This window comes from Heptranchias perlo, chromosome 12 (assembly GCF_035084215.1).
Source record: "Heptranchias perlo isolate sHepPer1 chromosome 12, sHepPer1.hap1, whole genome shotgun sequence".
NCBI classification, from domain to species: Eukaryota; Metazoa; Chordata; class Chondrichthyes; order Hexanchiformes; family Hexanchidae; genus Heptranchias; species Heptranchias perlo.
The window spans coordinates 34728607-34748772 of NC_090336.1; the positions used below are offsets into that span (position 1 = coordinate 34728607).

The 20166-nt window shown below is 42.7% G+C and overlaps 2 protein-coding genes across 9 annotated transcripts in view; one reads left to right on the forward strand and one right to left on the reverse strand.

The window, feature by feature from the left end:
* Positions 1 to 20166, forward strand: part of rpl27a (ribosomal protein L27a) — a 290041-nt gene that overhangs the window by 29051 nt on the left and 240824 nt on the right. The window lies entirely within an intron of this gene.
* The window catches only part of trim66 (tripartite motif containing 66), a 243877-nt gene continuing 230690 nt past the window's right edge, over positions 6980 to 20166 (reverse strand). For all 8 annotated transcript variants that reach the window (XM_067993932.1, XM_067993933.1, XM_067993928.1 and 5 more), the window contains 4 exons: positions 16050 to 16182; positions 14143 to 14217; positions 11440 to 11592; positions 6980 to 8829 (listed from right to left, as the gene is read on the reverse strand). In XM_067993932.1, coding sequence (XP_067850033.1) covers positions 8578 to 8829; positions 11440 to 11592; positions 14143 to 14217; positions 16050 to 16182 — 613 coding nt within the window. In that variant the 3' untranslated portion in view covers positions 6980 to 8577. The remainder of the gene's footprint in view (positions 8830 to 11439; positions 11593 to 14142; positions 14218 to 16049; positions 16183 to 20166) is intronic.

A 20166-nucleotide genomic window follows, 5' to 3' on the forward strand; every position in this document is an offset into this window, starting at 1 on the left:
CAAGATAAGAGCTCATGGTGTTGGGGTAATATACTGGCATGGATAGAAGATTGGCTAACTAACAGAAAACAAAGAGTCAGGATAAAAGGGCCATTTTCAAAAAGGCAATCTGTCACTAATGTGGTGCAACAGGGCTCAGTGCTGGGGCCTCAACTATTTACAATATATATCAATGACTTGGATGAAGGAACAGAGTGTCTTGTGGCCAAATTTGCTGATGATACAAAGATAGGTGGAAAAGCAAGTTGCGATGAGGACACAAAGTGTCTGCAAAGGGATATTGACAGGTTAAGCGAATGGGCAAAAATTTGGCAGATGGAATATAATGTGGGAAAATGTGAAGTTATCCACTTTGGGAGGAAAAATGAAAAAGCAAAATATTATTTGAATGGAGAAATACTACAAAATGCTGCGGTACAGAGGGATTTGGGTGTCCTCATACATGAAACACAAAAAGTCAACATACTTTTTGCGGTAATCCGGAAGGCAAACGGAATATTGGCCTTTATTCCTGGGGGATGGAGTATAAAAGCAGGGAAGTCATGCTACAACTGTACGGGGTGCTGGTGAGACCACACCTGGAGTACTGCGTACAGTTCTGGTGCCCTTATTTAAGGAAGGACATATTTGCATTGGAGGCAGTTCAGAGAAGGTTCACTAGGTTGATTCTGGGTATGGAAGGGTTGTCTTATGAGGAAAGATTGAACAGGTTGGGTCTATACTCATTGGAGTTTAGAAGAATGAGAGGAGATCTTATTGAAACATGCAAGATTCTGAGGGGACTCGATAGGGTAGATGCTGAGAGGATGTTACCCCTCATGAGGAATCTAAAACTGGGGGGCATAGTCTCAGAATAAGAGGTCGCTTCCGTTTAAGACGGAAATGAGGAGGAGTTTCTTCTCCCAGAGGGTCGTGAATCTTTGGAATTCTTTACCCCAAAAAGCTGTGGAGGCTGAGTCATTGAATACATTCAAGGCTGAGTTAGACAAATTTTTGATCAGCAAGGGAGTCAAAGGATATGAGGAAAAGGCAGGAAAGTGGAGTTGAGGTAAAAATCAGATCAGCCATGATCACATTGAATGGCGGAGCAGGCTCGAGGGGCCGAATGGACTACTCATGCTCCTATCTCTTATGGTGTTATGGTCTATATGCGCCGGTGGTGAAGGGAGTGAATGTTTAGGGTGGTGGATGGGGTGCCAAACAAGCAGGCTGCTTTTCCTAAATGGTGTCGAGCTTCTTGAGTGTTGTTGGAGCTGCACTCATCCAGCCTGCACAATCTTTCCTGATAGGTATAACCTCTCATTTCTGGTGTCATCCTAGTAAATCTTTTCCAGTGCCTCCATATCGTTTTTATAATAGAATTGTTCACAATATTCCAATTGTGGTCTAACCAAGGTTCTATACAAGTTTAACATAACTTCTCCGCTTTTCAATCCTTTCCCTCTAGAAATAAACCCCTTTGCTTTGTTTGCTTTTTTTTATGGCCTTATTAAGCAGTGTCGCTACTTTTAATGATTTGTGTATCTGTACCCCCAGATCCCTCTGCTCCTCTACCCCATTTAGACTCTTATTATCCAAGCAGTAGGTGGCCTCCTTATTCTTCCTACCGAAATGTAATACCTCACACTTGTCTATAATGAAATTAATTTGCAAATCACACGCCCATTCTGCAAGTTCATTAATGTCTTCCTGTATTTTGTCGCAGTCCTCCTCAGTATTAACTATAACCCCTAATTTGGTGTCGTTCGCAAATTTTGAAATCTACTTCCAATTCCCGAGTCTAAATCATTTATGTAAATGAACAACAGTGGTCCCAGCACCGATCCTTGTGGAACACCACTTCCCACCTATTGCCAGTCTGAGTAACATACCACTTCCCACCTTTTGCTCTTATTCTTCCCAACCTTCAAAAAATACCTACACTCAGAAACTCACACATGGATTCCTTGCACATCCTATGCTCAATGCTCAAGTGATGTTTAGGGACCATCACTGTTGAACCATAAGTAGTGTTTGAAAGTGGCCAGCTAAATTACAAAAGGTTAAAAACTGAAGTCCTGCCCTCAAATTTGTGAAAGCATCAGCATTCCTTCAAAGAGGTAGTTTCACAATCAACACTGCTTTAGAGATAGGGCACCCCCAGTAACACTCCCTTTGATTAAGAAATCAGCCAAGCAATATAGGGACAGGATTGCTGATAATGTGAAATAGGGCTCGATATTAGGAGGGAGGCGGGTTGGCAGCGGGGGGTCGACTGGTCACGTGAGTAACACGCCCAGTGGATTCGGGGTGCTCCACACGCGATCGCAGCCTAATTGAAGGCACTTACCTTGGCTTCCGGGTTTTGCGCTGGAAAGCTGCACAGCAGGCGGACTACGCACCCGCATCATAGGCTGTCAGCTGGAGGAGCCCTATTTAAGGCAGCAGTCCTCCACTGACTGATGCTGCAGAAAGGAGCCAAAATTACAGCATGGAGCAGCCCAGGGGGAAGGCTGCTCCCAGGTTTAATGATGCCTCACTCCAGGTCCTACTGGATGGGGTGAGGAGGAGGGGGAGGACAGAGATCTTCTCCCCGGCGGAAGGGAGGAAGTGGCCTGCCTCTGCCACCATGAAGGCCTGGCTCGAGGCGGCAGAGGAGGTCACCAGCACCACTAACATATCACGCACCTGGATACAGTGCAGGAGGCGCTTCAATGACCTAAGTAGGTCAGCTGAAGTGAGTAAACTTACTCATTACCCTACACTCCCGTCTGCCACATCATCGCCACCGCCCCACATCTCCTTCTGCACTGCCAACACTACTCTATCACATCACTCCTCGCACCCACTCAAATCTCATCCTCATCTTACCTGCACTTACTCACCTCGCCAGTACTCATCCCACCACTACCACTCAACCCAATCCTCATACAATCTCATGGTTCTGTCTCGTACTCACCCTCTCATGCATCTCTTTCACTGGCAGCCTCACTCAACCTGCCACTACCTGTGCTGCAGCCACAGGGCATGCATCACATTTGTGTAGTAGGAAGCGTAAGGCAAACGTGTCGTGACCATGTCATGGTTTTTACTTATATTTGATTTCTGATCAACTCACATAACACATTATATTGTCACCACTACTGCCACATCATTGCAAATCTTGTCTGGTTTGTGCAATAGTGCCCTTTCCTGAGGATCACCACGAAGACCCACAACTGATGCCACCCATTGTGTCACTGCAGAGTGGGTGTCGTTGTATTTGCAGGGCTCTTTTGTGCAGACGACTGAGAGTCACCGGCGATGTCCCCGGTGGCACACTGGAAGGATGCGGAGGAGAAGTTGTTGAGGGCAGTGGTGACTTTGACAGCGACAGGTAAGTAGATGGTGCTCGGGCCAGCCGGGAGCAGCTCGGCATCAAGGAGGCTGCTTGTCGAGTGACCCTGAGCCTCCGTGTGCACTGCTTCTCAGAAACGTCCAGGAAGCTGAGCCTCGGTCTGTAGGCCCCCTGGCGAGGGTAGTGCCTTCTGCAACACATCTCTCTCTGCTGTTGCCCTCCCTCCTGCTGTGCATGTGGATGTGTCACAGCACTGTGTTGTGGAGCTCCATGTGTCAGAGGTGGACAGTGTGGCCGGCGAGGCTGGTGATGCTGTTCGTCTTCCGATGAGGTCATGACTGCAGCTATGGCGGCCCCCATTCGGAAGATGTATGTTTGAGGGGGTCCGCAAGGTAGGTAAATGCGTCTGCACATCGGGATTGAGGTTGCAAGTTGGTGAATTTTAATGTTAGGAGGAGAGTGGTGCAGGCCAAACTTTGTCCAAAGTGACAGAGTGGCCTCTTGCAATGAGTGAGGGTCTCAATCCCCACCTGTCAAATGGACCTTTGCAGCTGCCATAGGCTGGTGGCTGCAATACATCCATTTCAACTGGGAGTGTTTCCCCCAGTACGGGAAACACTCAGTTTAGATGAAAATCCCACCCCTCCTAAAATATCCTACAAATCAGGTCTGCTAATGATCTGAAGTATCCAATTAATTGGTTTAAGTGGTATCCCGCCGGCTTTAATTGCTAGTGGGAGTCCCGCATGAGGGGACTGCGCGCGCATCTAAGCGCATCACTGGGGAACCCGGAAGTGGGCGGGTTGGAGCCGGGCTCCGGACCTGCCCTGGGAATCCCCAATTTTCGGAGCCCCCCTGCCACGAACGTACCTGCTCGGACGTCTGAAAATCGAGCCCGTAGTGTACAGGAAATCCCTCACTTTCAGTTCTCAGCTGAATAGCGCAGAAGTGAAAACAAAAGCTGCAGTAATAGTTAAGCAGGCATCATTACAGATAGCAACAATTTCATAGAATAGAATCATAGAAGTTCACAACATGGAAACAGGCCCTTCGGCCCAACATGTCCATGTCACCCAGTTTATACCACTAAGCTAGTCCCAATTGCCTGTACTTGGCCCATATCCCTCTATACCCATCTTACCCATGTAACTGTCCAAATGCTTTTTAAAAGACAAAATTGTACCCGCCTCTACTACTGCCTCTGGCAGCTCGTTCCAGACACTCACCACCCTTTGAGTGAAAAAATTGCCCCTCTGGACCCTTTTGTATCTCTCCCCTCTCACCTTAAATCTATGCCCCCTCGTTATAGACTCCCCTACCTTTGGGAAAAGATTTTGACTATCTACCTTATCTATACCCCTCATTATTTTATAGACTTCTATAAGATCACCCCTAAACCTCCTACTCTCCAGGGAAAAAAGTCTCAGTCTATCCAACCTCTCCCTATAAGTCAAACCATCAAGTCCCGGTAGCATCCTAGTAAATCTTTTCTGCACTCTTTCTAGTTTAATAATATCCTTTCTATAATAGGGTGACCAGAACTGTACACAGTATTCCAAGTGTGGCCTTACTAATGTCTTGTACAACTTCAACAAGACATCCCAACTCCTGTATTCAATGTTCTGACCAATGAAACCAAGCATGCTGAATGCCTTCTTCACCACCCAAATTTGCATTTATATAGCACCGTTAATGTAGAAAAATGTGCTTATGGTGTGAGGAAAAAATGTCCAGTAATGTAACAAAAAATATTTGACACAATTAACATAATTCTACAGAGAATACAAATAGAAATTTGTTAAAATCAATCTCATCTCCTATTTTAACATTAACTCATTCTCTCTCATAACCTCAAAAGAGTGGAACGTCTTACCTCCCTCAGTTTTCCATTCTTTCGACAATCCACAGACCTCTAAAAGCCAAACTAAGCATCATCTAACCACCACTTTATCTGGCATTCTTTCCACTGTTTTCAACCTCAGCAGCATCCTGCAATATGGCCCTGAGCTCTTCCCCAGCATTTCTCACTTTCAATACAAAGGCTGAAGTATGAATGTATTATTTTACGACAGCGATTTATTTGGGGCAAGTATGTAGATGTTAGAGGCTGCACATCATTAAGTGCAGGTTTACAAGAAAATAAAAGCAGAGACGAGGGTTGTACATATTAAAATGACTAGCCACGGTATGATTAGTTTATTTTTCTCAAACTGTCGCTTTCTTATAGGTATTCTGTTTATTCTTCACCTTCTAGTGTTTTTCTATTAAAATATATATTTTTAAACTTTTCAATTCAATTTTGGGTGGATTTGTTAATGCGAGTTACCAAGAGACTTTGAATGACCCATTTTACAAAGTCGTGTGAAATGTGCCCCCTCTCAGTTTTCCTGCACTTGTTTTTGTCTTTCTCCTGAGCCAACAAATTCTTTTGGAGTGCAATTCTATGGGTGTAATTTGGACCTCTGATACCTCGCCTTAGTGATCATTTTTCATCTGCAAGCTAGACAATAAATGTCAGCAGGCTACTCGACTATGAAGCATCCCAGCTGTGCCTAATCCTGTCTTCACCTCACATCCACATACATACACGTCTATCACTGGATAATGATGAGGAACAGGAACCTTGATTAACATTACCCCTCCCGAAAGGCAGATGACAGTATCACTCTCATCCTGACTGTGATTGTCTAACTCAGTTCAGGTGGGGATTAAATCTCAACACCTCAGCTACCCATTGGGTTAAACCAACTGAGCCATTGGAGAAGCTAAATGAAGTATTTTCCCTGGATGTGGGTCGACTTAGCCACCTTCTCATTTTAGTCCAGGAACTGCAGAGTGAAACCCTATAGGGTGAATTAGTGCTTGCAATTAATAAATCTCATCACATGATGGTCTCTGACTCCAGCACTCTCTGTTGAAAGCACTTCTGGCTGCCACAGTACTGGAGACGTAGACCAGAGTGTAAATCACCAGAACAGAAACAGCACATTGTGGCCTAGAAATTGGGCCGTGTGGTGCCCGTTTTTCAGGCGCCATGCAGCCTACTAAGATCCCAAAATGACGGACAGGAGGCACGCACACTGTTCCGGCCGGAAGTGTGCCGATCACCATTCTGGGTAAGGACAAACAAGAGGTGTCCTTTACCCATGCCTGAATCAGTCAAAGAGGCGGTTCCCAAGTTTAGTTTCCACCTTCCTCTCCGCAGGATTTGTAAAGGTTATTTTTTCCTCTTTATATCAGTTTTAATTTGTATATGCAATAGGGCTAATGCCTGTTTGAGGTCCCCACTCCAACATAAGTTTGCCCTGAGGCAGCCAATGCCATCATGAATTTGCTCTCAGGGAAACCAGCCCTATGGAATGCTTGCCAACCAAGGTAAGTAACTTATCTGAATGTGATACCAGGAGGAGCAGGAGTGCTCCTAGTGGTGGGCCACTGCATCACGCCGGCTCCATGACAATGCGGCCCGAGGCCCAATATCTCGGGAGCCTCGGACCTCATCATTCTGCCCAATGGGCACTCCCGAATATCTAGGTTGTTATATTTTCTTCTAGCTTGTGAAATGTACACATTGAAAATAACCGTGTTTTTTAAAACTTTATTCAGCTATGTTAACATTATACTCTATTACAGTAGTAAGTAGTAAGAATGGATTGAACACAGTACTTTTATAAAGTCAATTTAATTACAACCTGCTGATAATTTGTGCATCTACTGTCATGTACAATGGTTACATGTATATTTCTCATTGAAAGACAGACATCAATCAGCATGAACAGCAATGCCAGTGAAGCCATTTCTATTCTACATCTGGCATTTTAAGTACCGCTCGTGTGTTTTTTTTAAGTTTTTCCTCATTACTTTAACAGTAATTTAGTTAAAGGTCTCACAATCAAATATGGTATTGTGTTCATAAGAATGGTTATTTTGTTCTTGATATTGATCAGTCTAGGGCTTGTGCAGCCTTCATTTTAAAGAACTGCCCTCAGGCCCTCATGCTGGTGCCCTTCATCTCACTCTGGAATGTCACTCAAGACAACCTGCCAGCATAGTTCTTTTTCTATGTGATAAAGCTCACACTACAGGTTAATATGTCAGCTTAGATCAGGGATCGACAATCATGACTATAACCTAATCATGTAGTTACCTGCACAAACAGCTCCTCCTCCAAGGTTTCCTCATCCTACCTAGCTCCCTCATCATAATTTTTCTTTTCAAATCAATGCATAAAAGTTCAAAAAGAAGAGGGTCGTATAACACTGTCGGCAGCATTCTGCCAATAGCAATTCTGTGGATGCCCAGTGTTTGAGTATTTGTAAAGCAACAATAAAATTCTAAAAAGCTTTACAATCAAAATCTATGCAGTTTAACAATAAGTTGAATAAAAAATGTGCACAGCTGACATGCTTCTCTTCAACAGTTAATAAAAAAATAAAATCCATCCCAAAATAAACAGTAGTGATTCCAAGCATCACCGCACTTGGGGAAGGCAACATTTCTTGTTCTAATTTGCAACAATCAATACAGGAAAATAAAGACTGAAATTGATTTTCCTCAAACATCTCACTACGGGACGCTATACAATCCAAAAGATATCCAAGTAGGAATATCGGAAGTTAAACATTTAATTTAAAAAAAAACAGCCCACATTCTACTGACTGAGGGTGGAATTTCTGCAGGGGTTCCCCGTTTATGTTGTTTCTCCAGGGTTTCTCCAAACGTTCCATCGAAGTTAAAGTGGACGATCGGGTGAACACCCATGGAAATTCAACCCTGAATGTAATTTTCATTGCACAGGCTTTCGCTTACGTGAATAATAAGAAATTTGAATAGATCATCACTTCAACGTCTGCATTCCACAAAGATATCTGAAGCTAACTGCCCCATAAATTGCAGAGAATATCACCAGTAACGCTATTTTATAACCGTTCCCTCGCCTAGCAGCGATGGAAATGTAGGCAAGTTATACAATTCTTTCACACAAAGGATGGGTCTATAATTCACCACATCTAGCCTCAGTCAGTGTAATCACTTTACAACAAACTATGAAAAGAACTGGTAATTGTCATTTACTGTTTCCACTTCAGGGAAGCTGGTATCCACATTCCTGAGAGGTCCAACAATTATTATAGAAAACATACTCAAGTTTTTGGAAAAAAATTGAATAAAAGAGCAATGTACTTATCGAAAGAGAGAGAGATGAAGGAAAGAAGGATTGATTTACATTTCACAATATTTATACATTCAGCCAGCAACACCATTTACGGTCTATTGTCCTTATGGTTGTGGCTTGCACCGTGCTTACGTCTTCTCTTTGGCTTCACATGCTCCTTTTCTTCTGTTGGCCAACTAAACCCATTGATAGTAACCGTGCCACTTTCATTATCAATCTCTTCATAGTCAGAATCTTCTTGGGTTGTTCCTGCCAAGTTCTTGTCAGGATAAATTTCTTTTAGTTTCCCATCAAAGTATGTTCCTAGGCTTCTCCCAGCTTGGGCCACCTCTGAATCTGGCTATAAAAGATCATTGCATATTAAATAGATAAATCCAGATGTAATTGTTTTGTATACACATGAAAATTCAATGTTCAAATTCTGTTTTATTACTTATATTACTTGAAATTGCATAATGTGATATCAGTAATGAACACATTAACGAGTTGGTTTTAACAAATAGTTTAATTCAATAAATAGCTTAAAATAACAGACAAAATAATTTCATACGAATGTATTAACATGTTCATCATCAGTATCACAAGGGAGAATTTTATCCCTCCAGGACGGGTAGGAGTGGCAGGGAAGAGGGGGGGATTAAATTCTTAAAAATGGGAAACCCAAAGCCAACCTGCCGCAAACACGTCGACTTCCGTTTTAACTGCGGCGGGCGAGTAACCTGCTTTCAAGAGGCAGGTTGGTAATTATATGTCAATGAGGCTGCACGTCTCAGATTTTAGCAGCCGTTTGGATTTAATGGGCGCGGGCTGGGGTTTCCCAGCGCTTGGGAAACCCAGCACCTAAAGGGAGGTGAGAATTGCCAGATCCAGCAGGTAAGTGCTTTTCCAGCACTGCCTGTGGGTCAGGAGGAGCAGGAGTGCTTCTCTATGGCCCCCCAAGCTAACCTGCCGCAATCTGCCTCCCTCCCCGCGATCGGCCGACCCTCCTGACGCCCCTCCTAGTGATCTACAGACCCACCCCCACCTCCCACGATCCAATGTTTCCCCCACCACAATAGCCGACCTTCCCACGATCCGATGTCTCCCTCTCACCCACTGAGATCTCTCCCTCCCCCCCTCCTATCTGGTCCCCAGCTGCGGCCTTCTACAGCAGCCCTTCCCGCTGGCCAGCCTCTCAGTCTGGCTAGCTGCCAGGCAGGAAACAGAAAAAAAATTCAAATGAGGTCCTGCCATTAAATTCAGCAGGACCTCCGCCTTTTCCGTATTTTCCATCCGCAGTCACCCCCATTCCCTCCTCACCTCCCCGTAAATATCGGGGCCACCCAATCAATTTCAACCCAATAGATACTAAAAACAACAGCCTTTCAAAGACATATCAAGACAGGTTGGGCTGATGGTATTTGAAATGGTGGCAGGCTGGCAACAGGGGGGGTTGGGGGTGAAGGTGCGTGTGGCAAACATAAATACGTTTCCGACGCGATTGCATCGTAATTGATGGTGATTAACATACTCTCCGGGTTTCGCACCCGGCAGCCTGATTGACAGGCCGGCTGGGAGAGAGAGAGAGCAAGACGTCATCCAGCGCTGGAACGGAAGATCGGGGAGGGGGGTGAAGAAGGGGAGGTCAGGGGGACATTGGCGGGTGAAGAGAGGGAGATCAGAGAGGGAGACATCGGACATCCGAGCAGGGTGGAAAGGTAGGTTGATTTTGTGTTTTAACTTCTTGCAGTAGTTTTTTATTTAATTTATTTTGTTTCTTTTTGCCTGATCCAATCTGGTTTCACCAGGCGTGAATCAGAAGCCATGGGAAAGCCGCCCAGGTAAGTTAAAAATCGATCTAACTACCTAATAGGTCACAAGTAAAGTGCCTTAAGTACATCAATGAGGTATATTTGGTTCTTTAATTGCCGGCAGGACTTCCGGACTCGGGACGCCCACGCACACACTGGTGCGTCAGTGTGGAACTCGGAAGTCGACGGGTTGGAGCTGGGCTCTGAACCCTAACGGAATTTCTGAGATTTTCGGAGCCCCCCCACCCCCAACAGACCCACAATTTCCTGGGATATTCGAGCCTATTAAGTACATGAAAGAGATAGACTAGCCTGTCAGCAACTTTATGGGAGCAGCCTGCAGGCAATGTTAGCAACGAGGTGAAATTCTACTTGGGCTGGGTGGGGAACAAATAATTAACTAACTCAGGAGCAGGAGCCATGCTGATTTCTTGCTCCTCCCAGCCCAGGGACACTAAGGCCAATTCTAGAAATCACCAGCTATCCTGGCGGAGTTCAGGCAACTCAGCAGACTAGGGAGCGAATTTTGGATACCAATGCCCTCATTATTTTCGAAATCTAAAATTAAATCAACAGGAACAATTTCACCATCATGGTATCCTGGGAAGGCCCAACTGCCTCTGGATTGAATTTGGAAATGAAACTTTAAGAATCAAATATTACAAAAATCTTTTTCACTGTATAAAATGTAGTAGAATCATTAGTGCCTGTCTGGAGAAAAGGAGGGCAGAGCTTTGTGAGTTGCAGAATGTTGGTGGCCTGACGTTATCAACTATTCATTATTCAGTACTTGGGGGAAATGGTGCAACTACATTCATTGTGACGAGAACTTTTTAAAAATTCTTACTTGGATGGAAATTGACAGAAAAGCTGTATTACAATATGCTGCATGCAGGCACAAATGAGTAGCTGCTGTGAACATATCTTCTAAATTCAGAGACCCAGGTGAAAGACCAAAACCTATGCTGCAGGACTCCACGAAGAGCAGGAAAAACAATGAGATAAATCAAGACATAATGGTGAAATGACATCAAGACTCGGCGTTAAAATACTATAGACTGTAGAAGGAAGGAAATATTGAGGGACAGAGGGAATTCTAGGAATGAGCCTGTTAGAGTCTGATAACACTAGTACCAGAGAGACATGTAAATCTTACTCACATAATTAAACTTTGCACAATTCATAAACATGAGCTGAATGTCAGAAATAAACTCTTCTGGTGTATAGTAGTGGAGGGGACTCTTTTTCAGAAGTTTTGCCCTGATTGTAGAAAGATCCATTGGCCTTTTGATAATCTGGTAGTAATGACGTGCCTAAATAAAAGCAAATGCTGATTAATAAGTGGCAAAAATTAGAAACGCAAGAAAAAATATTACTGAACAAAAAAAAGAATATTAAAATATACACTTATTTTATTTTTATCTAACGCACAGAACTGATTGCCCTGAAAACCTTTCAACAATTCTGATTTCAGTTAGCAACATTTTTAAATTCCCTTTTCCCCACACCCCCCCCCCCCTTTCCATATGCAGACATCAACTCATGCTGGGGTTGGCAGGCCTTTAGAATCTTGCAAAAGTGTCCATATTTCATAGGATCCTGGACAGTGTCAGCAGGCTATTTTACTCTGGATTGCATTGTTGCTGAGCCTGAGCCTGTCCTGACCAAACATCTGCACAGGCACACTTGCCAGCGAGGGTCACTGAGTTGCAATCAAGAGTTGGGATCATGGCTGCTTTTTCCCCTTCCTAGCCCAGAGACACTAGGGGCAATTTAACATAGTAAATGCTGGATATGGATGAGAACAGCTAACTTACAGGAGGCATACCTGGAACCTCTCTGATCTGTATAGTTTAGTACCATATTGGGAGTGCATTTATCCAAAATCATTGTGACAACTCTGCCCTTTATTGGACTACACATCATGCTCTCAGTGAAAGGGCAGTACTACCTGGGCTCCAGATTTCTCCTCAGCCTCCCCTTGCCACGATACATGATTGGACAGCAGGATGCACAATACAAATAGAGCAAGCCACAATTAGCTTTTATTTCTCCTTTTTGTATGGAGCTTGGAGAAGAACTGGTGGAGTCCATCCAAACCAAGGTAGATAGGTTCAAGGATCAAAATGTCATGAGCTCACAACCTTCATTTTGAGAGTCAACTGCTTGAATTACAAGAGTGCTTGGATATTTTGCTTTCATAGTATTTATTGATGTGATGTTAATTTTTGGGGTGGTAAGCAAGCAAGCAAACTGACCAGCTGTTCCTTGGGTTCTGCTTTTGTATACCAGGGCATTGAGAGATACACATAATTGGTCATATCTGTCTCAGCTTGTGTATACTGTGCCCTCCTATGGGGAAATGCCAAATCTTTTGTCAACAGCCCAACAGAGATAGGGAATTCACCATGGCAGGAATTACCATAACAAACATTTTAGCCCTGCATTCCATGGCACACCCAACATGTTATACAGTCTATGCCAGCGTTTACCCTCCATGCCAGCAAATAGTCCTAATCACATTCACCCAACCTGTTCCCATATCCCATTATCCCCTTTTCCTTCATCCACCTATCCAATCTAATCTTGAACGCTGACATAGTTTCTGCCACAACCACTAACCCTGGAAGTAAATTCCACAACTCTGTGTAAATAAATTTCTCCTGCTCTCTGTTTTAAATGCTTTGGGACATTCTGAGATTGTGAAAGGAACTTATATAAATGTAAGCTGTTTGTACTCTCTTTCTTTCAATCTCAAATGCATTTAATTTTGTATCTATGGCCCTTTGTTCTGGACCGCTCAACTACTGGGAACAGTCTGCTCAAAACTTTCACATCTTCCAAGAATGGTACATCACTGTCCCTCCCTGTGCTGCTATTTTTAGGTTTAGTTACTTTGTTCTACTTTAAATTGAATAAGTCTCAGTGATAGCACTCTGAGTCAGAAGGTTGTGGGTTCAAGCCCCACTCCAGAGACTTGAGCACATAATCCAGGCTGACACTTCAGTGCAATACTGAGGGGACTGCTACACCTTTGGAGGTGCCGTCTTTCAGATAAGATGTTAAACTGAGGCCCTGACTGCCCTCTCAGGTGGGCATAAAAGATCCCATGGCACTATTCTAAGAAGAGCTGGGGATTTCTCCCAGTATGTATGGCCAATATGTATCCCTGAACCAAAATTATTAAAACAGATTATCTGATCATTTATTTCATTGCTGATTGCAAGTTCTTTATTTATTACTTACACATAGTATCAACTGGTCTAATTAGCACCTCCTTCCCCCCTCTCACCAAATTCCTGTTTTAGAAATTCTTACTTTCACTCTATTCCCACCTCATTTTGTGATGTCCTCATGGCTCAATTTGAAGCTCTCACAACTACCTCTCTATATACATTTCAGACACAAACCAGTTTCAACTGGTCAGTCGGCCCACAACTACACAAAATCTAATTGACCTATTTACAGTTGACTGACAGTTGACTGCCAACTGACTTGCAGTTACACAAGTTAAAATCTAAGCTTAAATGTAGGTTCATTAAAAAGCACAAGCTTTGTACTGCTTATTTAATACCTTCAACTGTGAAAACTGAACTAACATTTACATCACAGAAAGAAAGATGCAGTCAGTTAATGGCAGGGTCCATTCATTAACATTGGTGCATCACTAACTTGATCCAGGCAATTACCTGCAGCCATATTGGTGATCTCCTTCGCTGCAGAAAGCCAGCTGCTTACATTCCCTATACATGGCTCTGAATGTTGATAGAATAACCAGATGCAGCACCACTACATCCGCGCCAAACATTGCACAAACTCTTCTATATGAAATATAATAGCAAATGACAGCAAACTATGCTCACCAGTGGACTGACGGGCTCGTGGAATGGCAGGCTTAGTGAGTAGCAGTAAAGGTGCAATGCCAGCTTCTCACATTTCTGCAGGCAACACAGTTCACAGTTAATGAAGAAGCTCTTTGATTGGATATGCACATACAATTACACACACTCATTACAAGTCACCATTTTATTTGGATAATTCAGGCAAGATATTAAATGTAATCAAAAACAAAATACTGCGGATGCTGGAAATCTGAAATAAAAACAGAAAATGCTGGAAATATTCAACAAGTCAGGCAGCATCTGTGGAAAAGAAAGAGAGTTAATGTTTCAGGTCAAAGACCCTTTCGTCAGAACTGGAAAAAGTTGAAGATTAAACAGTTTTTAAGCAAATACAGATGCAGGGAAGGGGTGGGAGGAGAGGAAGGGGAGCGGAGGAAAGAACAAAAGGGAAGGTCTCTGATAGGGCAGGAGTGATTAAATGACAAAAGGGATGATGGTGCAAGGCAAGGAAGGTGGTAATGGGACAAATAAAGAAACAAAAGCTGGGTCTATGTGAACCGTAAAGGCAACATCAGAACCATTACCAGCACTGGCTGTCCAAAAAAAAGGGGAGCAATGGTTATGATCTGAAGTATTGAAATCAATGTTGAGTCCAGAAGGTTGTAAAGTGCCTAATCGAAAGATGAGGTGCTGTTCCTTGAACTTCCGTTGAGCTTCATTTGAACAGTGTAAGAAGCCGAGGACAGAGAGGTCAGAGTGGGAGTGGGACGGGGAATTAAAATGGCAAGTGACCGGAAGGTCAGGGTCACGCTTGTGGACTGAGCGGAGGTGTTCAGCAAAGTGATCACCCAATCTGTGTTTGGTCTCCCCAATGTAGAGGAGACCGCATTGAGAGCAGCGAATACAGGAAACTAAATTGAAATAAGTTCAAGTAAATCGTTGTTTCACCTGGAAGGAGTGTTTGGGGCCCTGAACGGTGAGAAAAACAAGGAGGCGAAAGGGCAGGTGTTGCATCACCTATGCTTGCACAGGAAGGTGCCGTGGGGAAGAGAGCGGGTGTTGGGTGAGATGGACCAGGATGTCACGGAGGGAGCGGTCCCTTCGAAATGCTGAAAGGGAAGGGGAGGGGAAGGTGTGGATGGTGGTGGGATTGCACTGGAGGTAGCAGAAATGGCGGAAGATGATACGTTGAATGTGGAGGCTGGTGGGGTGGAAGGTAAGGACAAGGGGGACCCTTTCATGGTTCTAGGAGGGAGGGGAAGGGGTGAGGGCAGAAGGGCGGGAAATAGGACGGACACGGCCAAGGGCTCTGTCAACTACAGTGGAGGGGAATCCTCGGTTGAGGAAAAAGGAAGACATATCGGAAGCACTGGTGTGGAAGGTGGCATTGTCAGAACAGATGTGACGGAGATGGAAAAACTGGAAGAAGGGAATAGAGTCCTTACAGGAAGCGGGGTGGGGGGGAAGAAGTGTAATCAAGGTGGCTGTGGGAATTGGTGGACTTATAATAGATATTGGTTGACAGTCTATCCCCAGAAATGGAGATAGAGATATTAAATGTACTGGGTATTAAAGGGGAAGGCAGTTGAAGGGTTAGTATGCTTCACATTGTAAGCACTGCCCCTACACTTACCCGCTCTTAAATAGTTAGCACCTTGGACAGGAATATTGAATACAGAGCTCGTACACTTTGGAGGAAGTTATTCTAAAATGTAGTAAATTAGAGAATATTACAAATAATTTTCTAAATTCAACTGCAAGAAAGAAAAACAAAAATTACATTGCTGGAGATACCTTGACAGTTGTTTCAAGAAACTCAGCATCAATTCAGTTACACTGTGTCAGGCAAATGATAATACACCTCAAAATGCATTATTCTCAAATATTTGCTCAGTAAGGATGTACTGAATTTAAGTGCTGCTGCTCACCCTTTGGTCACCAACGGAGAGTCCCTGTAAAGTTCTTATCCCTCTGTTTTCATTGATATGCCGCATATTTTCACAGTCATATTCCACTTCTGGCATCACCACGTTCCGACACAAGGTACACAACCACTCACCCCTGCAAATAAAAAATATGAACACACACATGAACAGGTGAATTGAAATTTTAAAAAGTCTCACTGTTAGTGTACTTTTAAAAATTAGTTACAGTGGCTCTCCCCTCGGCCTGATTGCCAAAGGCACTGCCCAATGTGGAATGGAGCTACACAATCCAGGAAGGTCTTGGGTTCAATTCCTAATCTGTGTTGTGTTAGCTAAGGCAGTGGTAGTGATGCTTCTGGGTTAGAGAAGTGCTTCTGGGCTAGAGAGGTTAGATGTCATGTTCCTGTTTGCTATCCAGCGATATGTGTATGTGGGGTGGACAGGATTGGGCTCGACTCTAATGCCTTCATGGGTGGATAGCTTCCCAACACTCACTATCTAGGCTCACATGAAAAAAAAACATTTGAATGAGATACTGGTGGGAAGCTGGTATCTATGGAACCATAGTCCAGCATGAATCCAGAATCAAGAGGAGAAAATTGGAGGTTCTGGTGCTAGTTGCTCTGATTATGCCAAACTGCACTGTTATTCTTAAGTGGGCTTGAACTAAAGCAAATTCTTAAACTCTTTGTAAAAAACTATTTATAAACTAACATGCCTGTAGACAATGTGTTTTATTATGCTAGACAGCACCTCAGAGTTTCCTTCACTTATAATAAAACTACTCTCAGATATATATTTGTCTACACCAAAACTGCTGTTGATTCCCTATCTCACCTGGGGAACATGAGAAAAATCTCCTCTGGTTCCTATGTATTTGCAGCATTGTGAACAGAGTTGGACAGTATCCTGATCTATGTTTCTAGCTAAACCACAAATGCATTCTTTTAGAAAATGTTCATAATTTTGCTGGAATAGTGAAGATAGGAGATAATCCCACTATGTTTATGATGGCGCTAACCTAGCCACCAAGGGAAACCTTCTCACCTAAAGTCCTCAGTTTACATTTTTGTTATAGACTCGGAGGAAAGAAAAGCATGGAAAAGGATGAAAAGTCATTTCGAGAAGACCTGTATAAACCCCGCAACACTGAATCAAACTGGTTTATTTCTCTTGGTGTCATCAATTTGTGCATGACAGTAATTGGGAGGGGCCATTACATTGCTAAACTCCAGCACAAGGTTACAACACAAGAGGATTTCAGATCAAAGTTCTTCACATTGGTTCAGAATTTGCTGTCAGAATAATGGTGAGGCTAATGACACTTGCTGTTATTTATGCATAAATGGTCCAGCAACTTCAGGCGAAGAGTAGCTATGCAGTTAAATGCGACTATCCAAAAGTTGTTGTCCGAGTTGCACCGCTCGGTTAGCTTCGTGAAAACGGCTTTTCGCTGGGTGCCTCACCATGGAAATGCATTGAATGTCATGAAGTTGTTGTATTTGTGCAATAGATAAAAACTAAACCCACCACAGATATTTAGGGCCAGTAATTAGTAGCGCAAGTATCCTTTTAACTATGTGATCATTGTTAATTACTGCCAATCAACCTCTCTGGCACTGAAAATTAACTATTACAAGCATGGGGTCTCATTCTTTCTTCAGATTTTGAATTTTTTGGGGAAATTTTAAAAATGTCAAATTTTAAATTTAAAATGTTTTTTTTTTCTTACTTTTCCTTTCTGTCTCTTTTTTTCCTCTCTCTTTTAATCCAATTTTTCTTTCCCTCTCTTTATTTCTCTTTCTGTACCTGATTTGACATTGAATTAAACCCCTTTCATGCACCCTCCTCAGTCCGACCTGTGTTTATTTAATGTCACTGGTTAAGGAAATACCCTGCTGTTTGCCCTGTTCACTCAGGTCACAGATGCCCTGTTTCCCTTGCTGCATGGTTATCAGCTCGCACTTTCAGCAACTTTGTGGGCAAAGATTTTTTGAGCTGAAGGATGCAGGAGCAAGTTTAACTAATGGCAGATGCCGTTAGATGCCCTGCTACAGCAAATTCTGGCCCATCAAGTTAGTCTAATGCATTCTTTAACAGAAGGACAAAATATTCCACGTACATCCTGGCACTGAGGCTCCACTATAATTTCCCTGCAGAGCAAATTTTCTCCCATTTAAAGTTAAGCTTCAAAATAAACTGAAAGATGCAAACATAGAGCAGATCCAGCTGCACTGATTTGAAGATATGAATTGAAGTACATAACACAGCAATGTCATTTTTGGTTACATTACTTTTAAACCTTTGAAAATATATAATCTAGCAATTAATCACGGAGTTCTGTTTTTATCATTGTACCCTGTTTTGCACTGGTATCAGTAAACCACAGCACGTCATACTGTAAGTATAAGAAGAATAGCTACGTATCGTTCAGAAAATATTGTAGTAAGTTGTTTTGACTTTCATTATTTTGTTTCTTTTGTATCCCAGCACAAACACCACAGAATTAGAGAATTTTACAGCACAAAGGAGGCCATTTGGCTCATTGCATCTGTGCTGGTTCTCCAAAAGAGCTGTCCACTTATTCTTTCCCCACACTCACTATTCATTTTTTCCAAATATTTATTTACTTCCCTTTTAAAAGCTATTGTGGATTATGCTTTCTCTACTGTTTCTGGTTCCATGTCCTAACAAACTTCAGCATAAAAAATATTATCCTATCCTTCCATTCTTTTGGATGGTATTAAATTTATGCCCACTAGTTACCAACTCACTGACCAATGGAAATTTTGAGCACCTCTATCAGATCTCCTCTCAACCTTCTCTGTTCTAATGAAAGGACCTCCAGTTTCTCAAGTCTGTTCTCATAATTAAGCTTCTCATCCCTGGTATCATCAGCAAATCTTTTTTGGAGCCTCTCCATGGCCGTTAACATTTTCAAGAGCACTTAAAATTAGATATACTATTCTAACTGCAACCTAGCTAACGATTTATATAGGATTAACATTACTTCCTTGCTTTTGTACTCTATGCCCTTATGTATATATAATTCTACATGCCATACAACTTTACCAACTTGTCCTCCCATTTTTAATGAAGAGATTTGTATAACTGAAACCCCAAGCCTCTCTACTATTCTACTCATTTTGAAATTTTACAATTTTGTATGTACTCCCTCTATTTTTCTCCTCAAGAATGCATAACCTCATATTTCTCTGCATTAAATTTCATCTTGTGTCTATTTGCCAAATCTACTAATCTCTCATACCTTGCTGAAGTTGCTTTCAGTCCTTTTTGTATGTAACCACACTTCTAATTTTTGTGTCTGCAAATGTTGATATTGGGCCAAATCAAGTCCAGATCATTTAAAAACAGAGAAGAGCAATGGTTCCAACAATAATCCTGGGGGACATATTCCAAATCCAAAACACACCTTTAACCACGATTTTGTTTCCAATCCTATGTTCGAAGGATTGCAGGCAGAGCTTCTGCTATTTCCTCTCTGATTTTCCTCAGCATTCTAGAATGCATGTTATCAAGGTGTAATGTATTTAAATAATAGCATGATCAATATTTTGGTAATTGTGGGCTCGTGTACTTTTTGATCCTTGGCCAAAAAATTCACCTCAACCTTGTCATAGAATCATAGAATGGTAACAGCACAGAAGGCGGCCATTCGGCCCATCGAGCCCATGCTGGCTCTTTGAAAGAGCAATCCAGTTAGTCCCATTCTCCCCACTCTTTCCCCATAGCCTTGCAAATTTTTTCCCTTCAAGCATTTATCCAAAACCTTTTTGAAAGCCATGATTGAATCTGCTTCCATCATCCTTTCAGGCAGCGCATTCCACATCACAACTACTCGCTGCATGAAAAAAAATTTTCCTCATATCGCCTTTGGTTCTTTTGCCAATCACAATAAATCTGTGTCCTCTGGACTCTTTCGCCAATGGGAACAATTTCTCTTTATTTACTTTATTTAAACCCTTCATGATTTTGAACACTTCATTCAAATCTCCTCTTAACCTTCTCCGCTCTAAGGAGAACAACCCCAGCTTCTCCAGTCTATCCACATAACTGAAGTCCTTCATCCCTGGAACCATTCTAGTAAATTTTTTCTGCA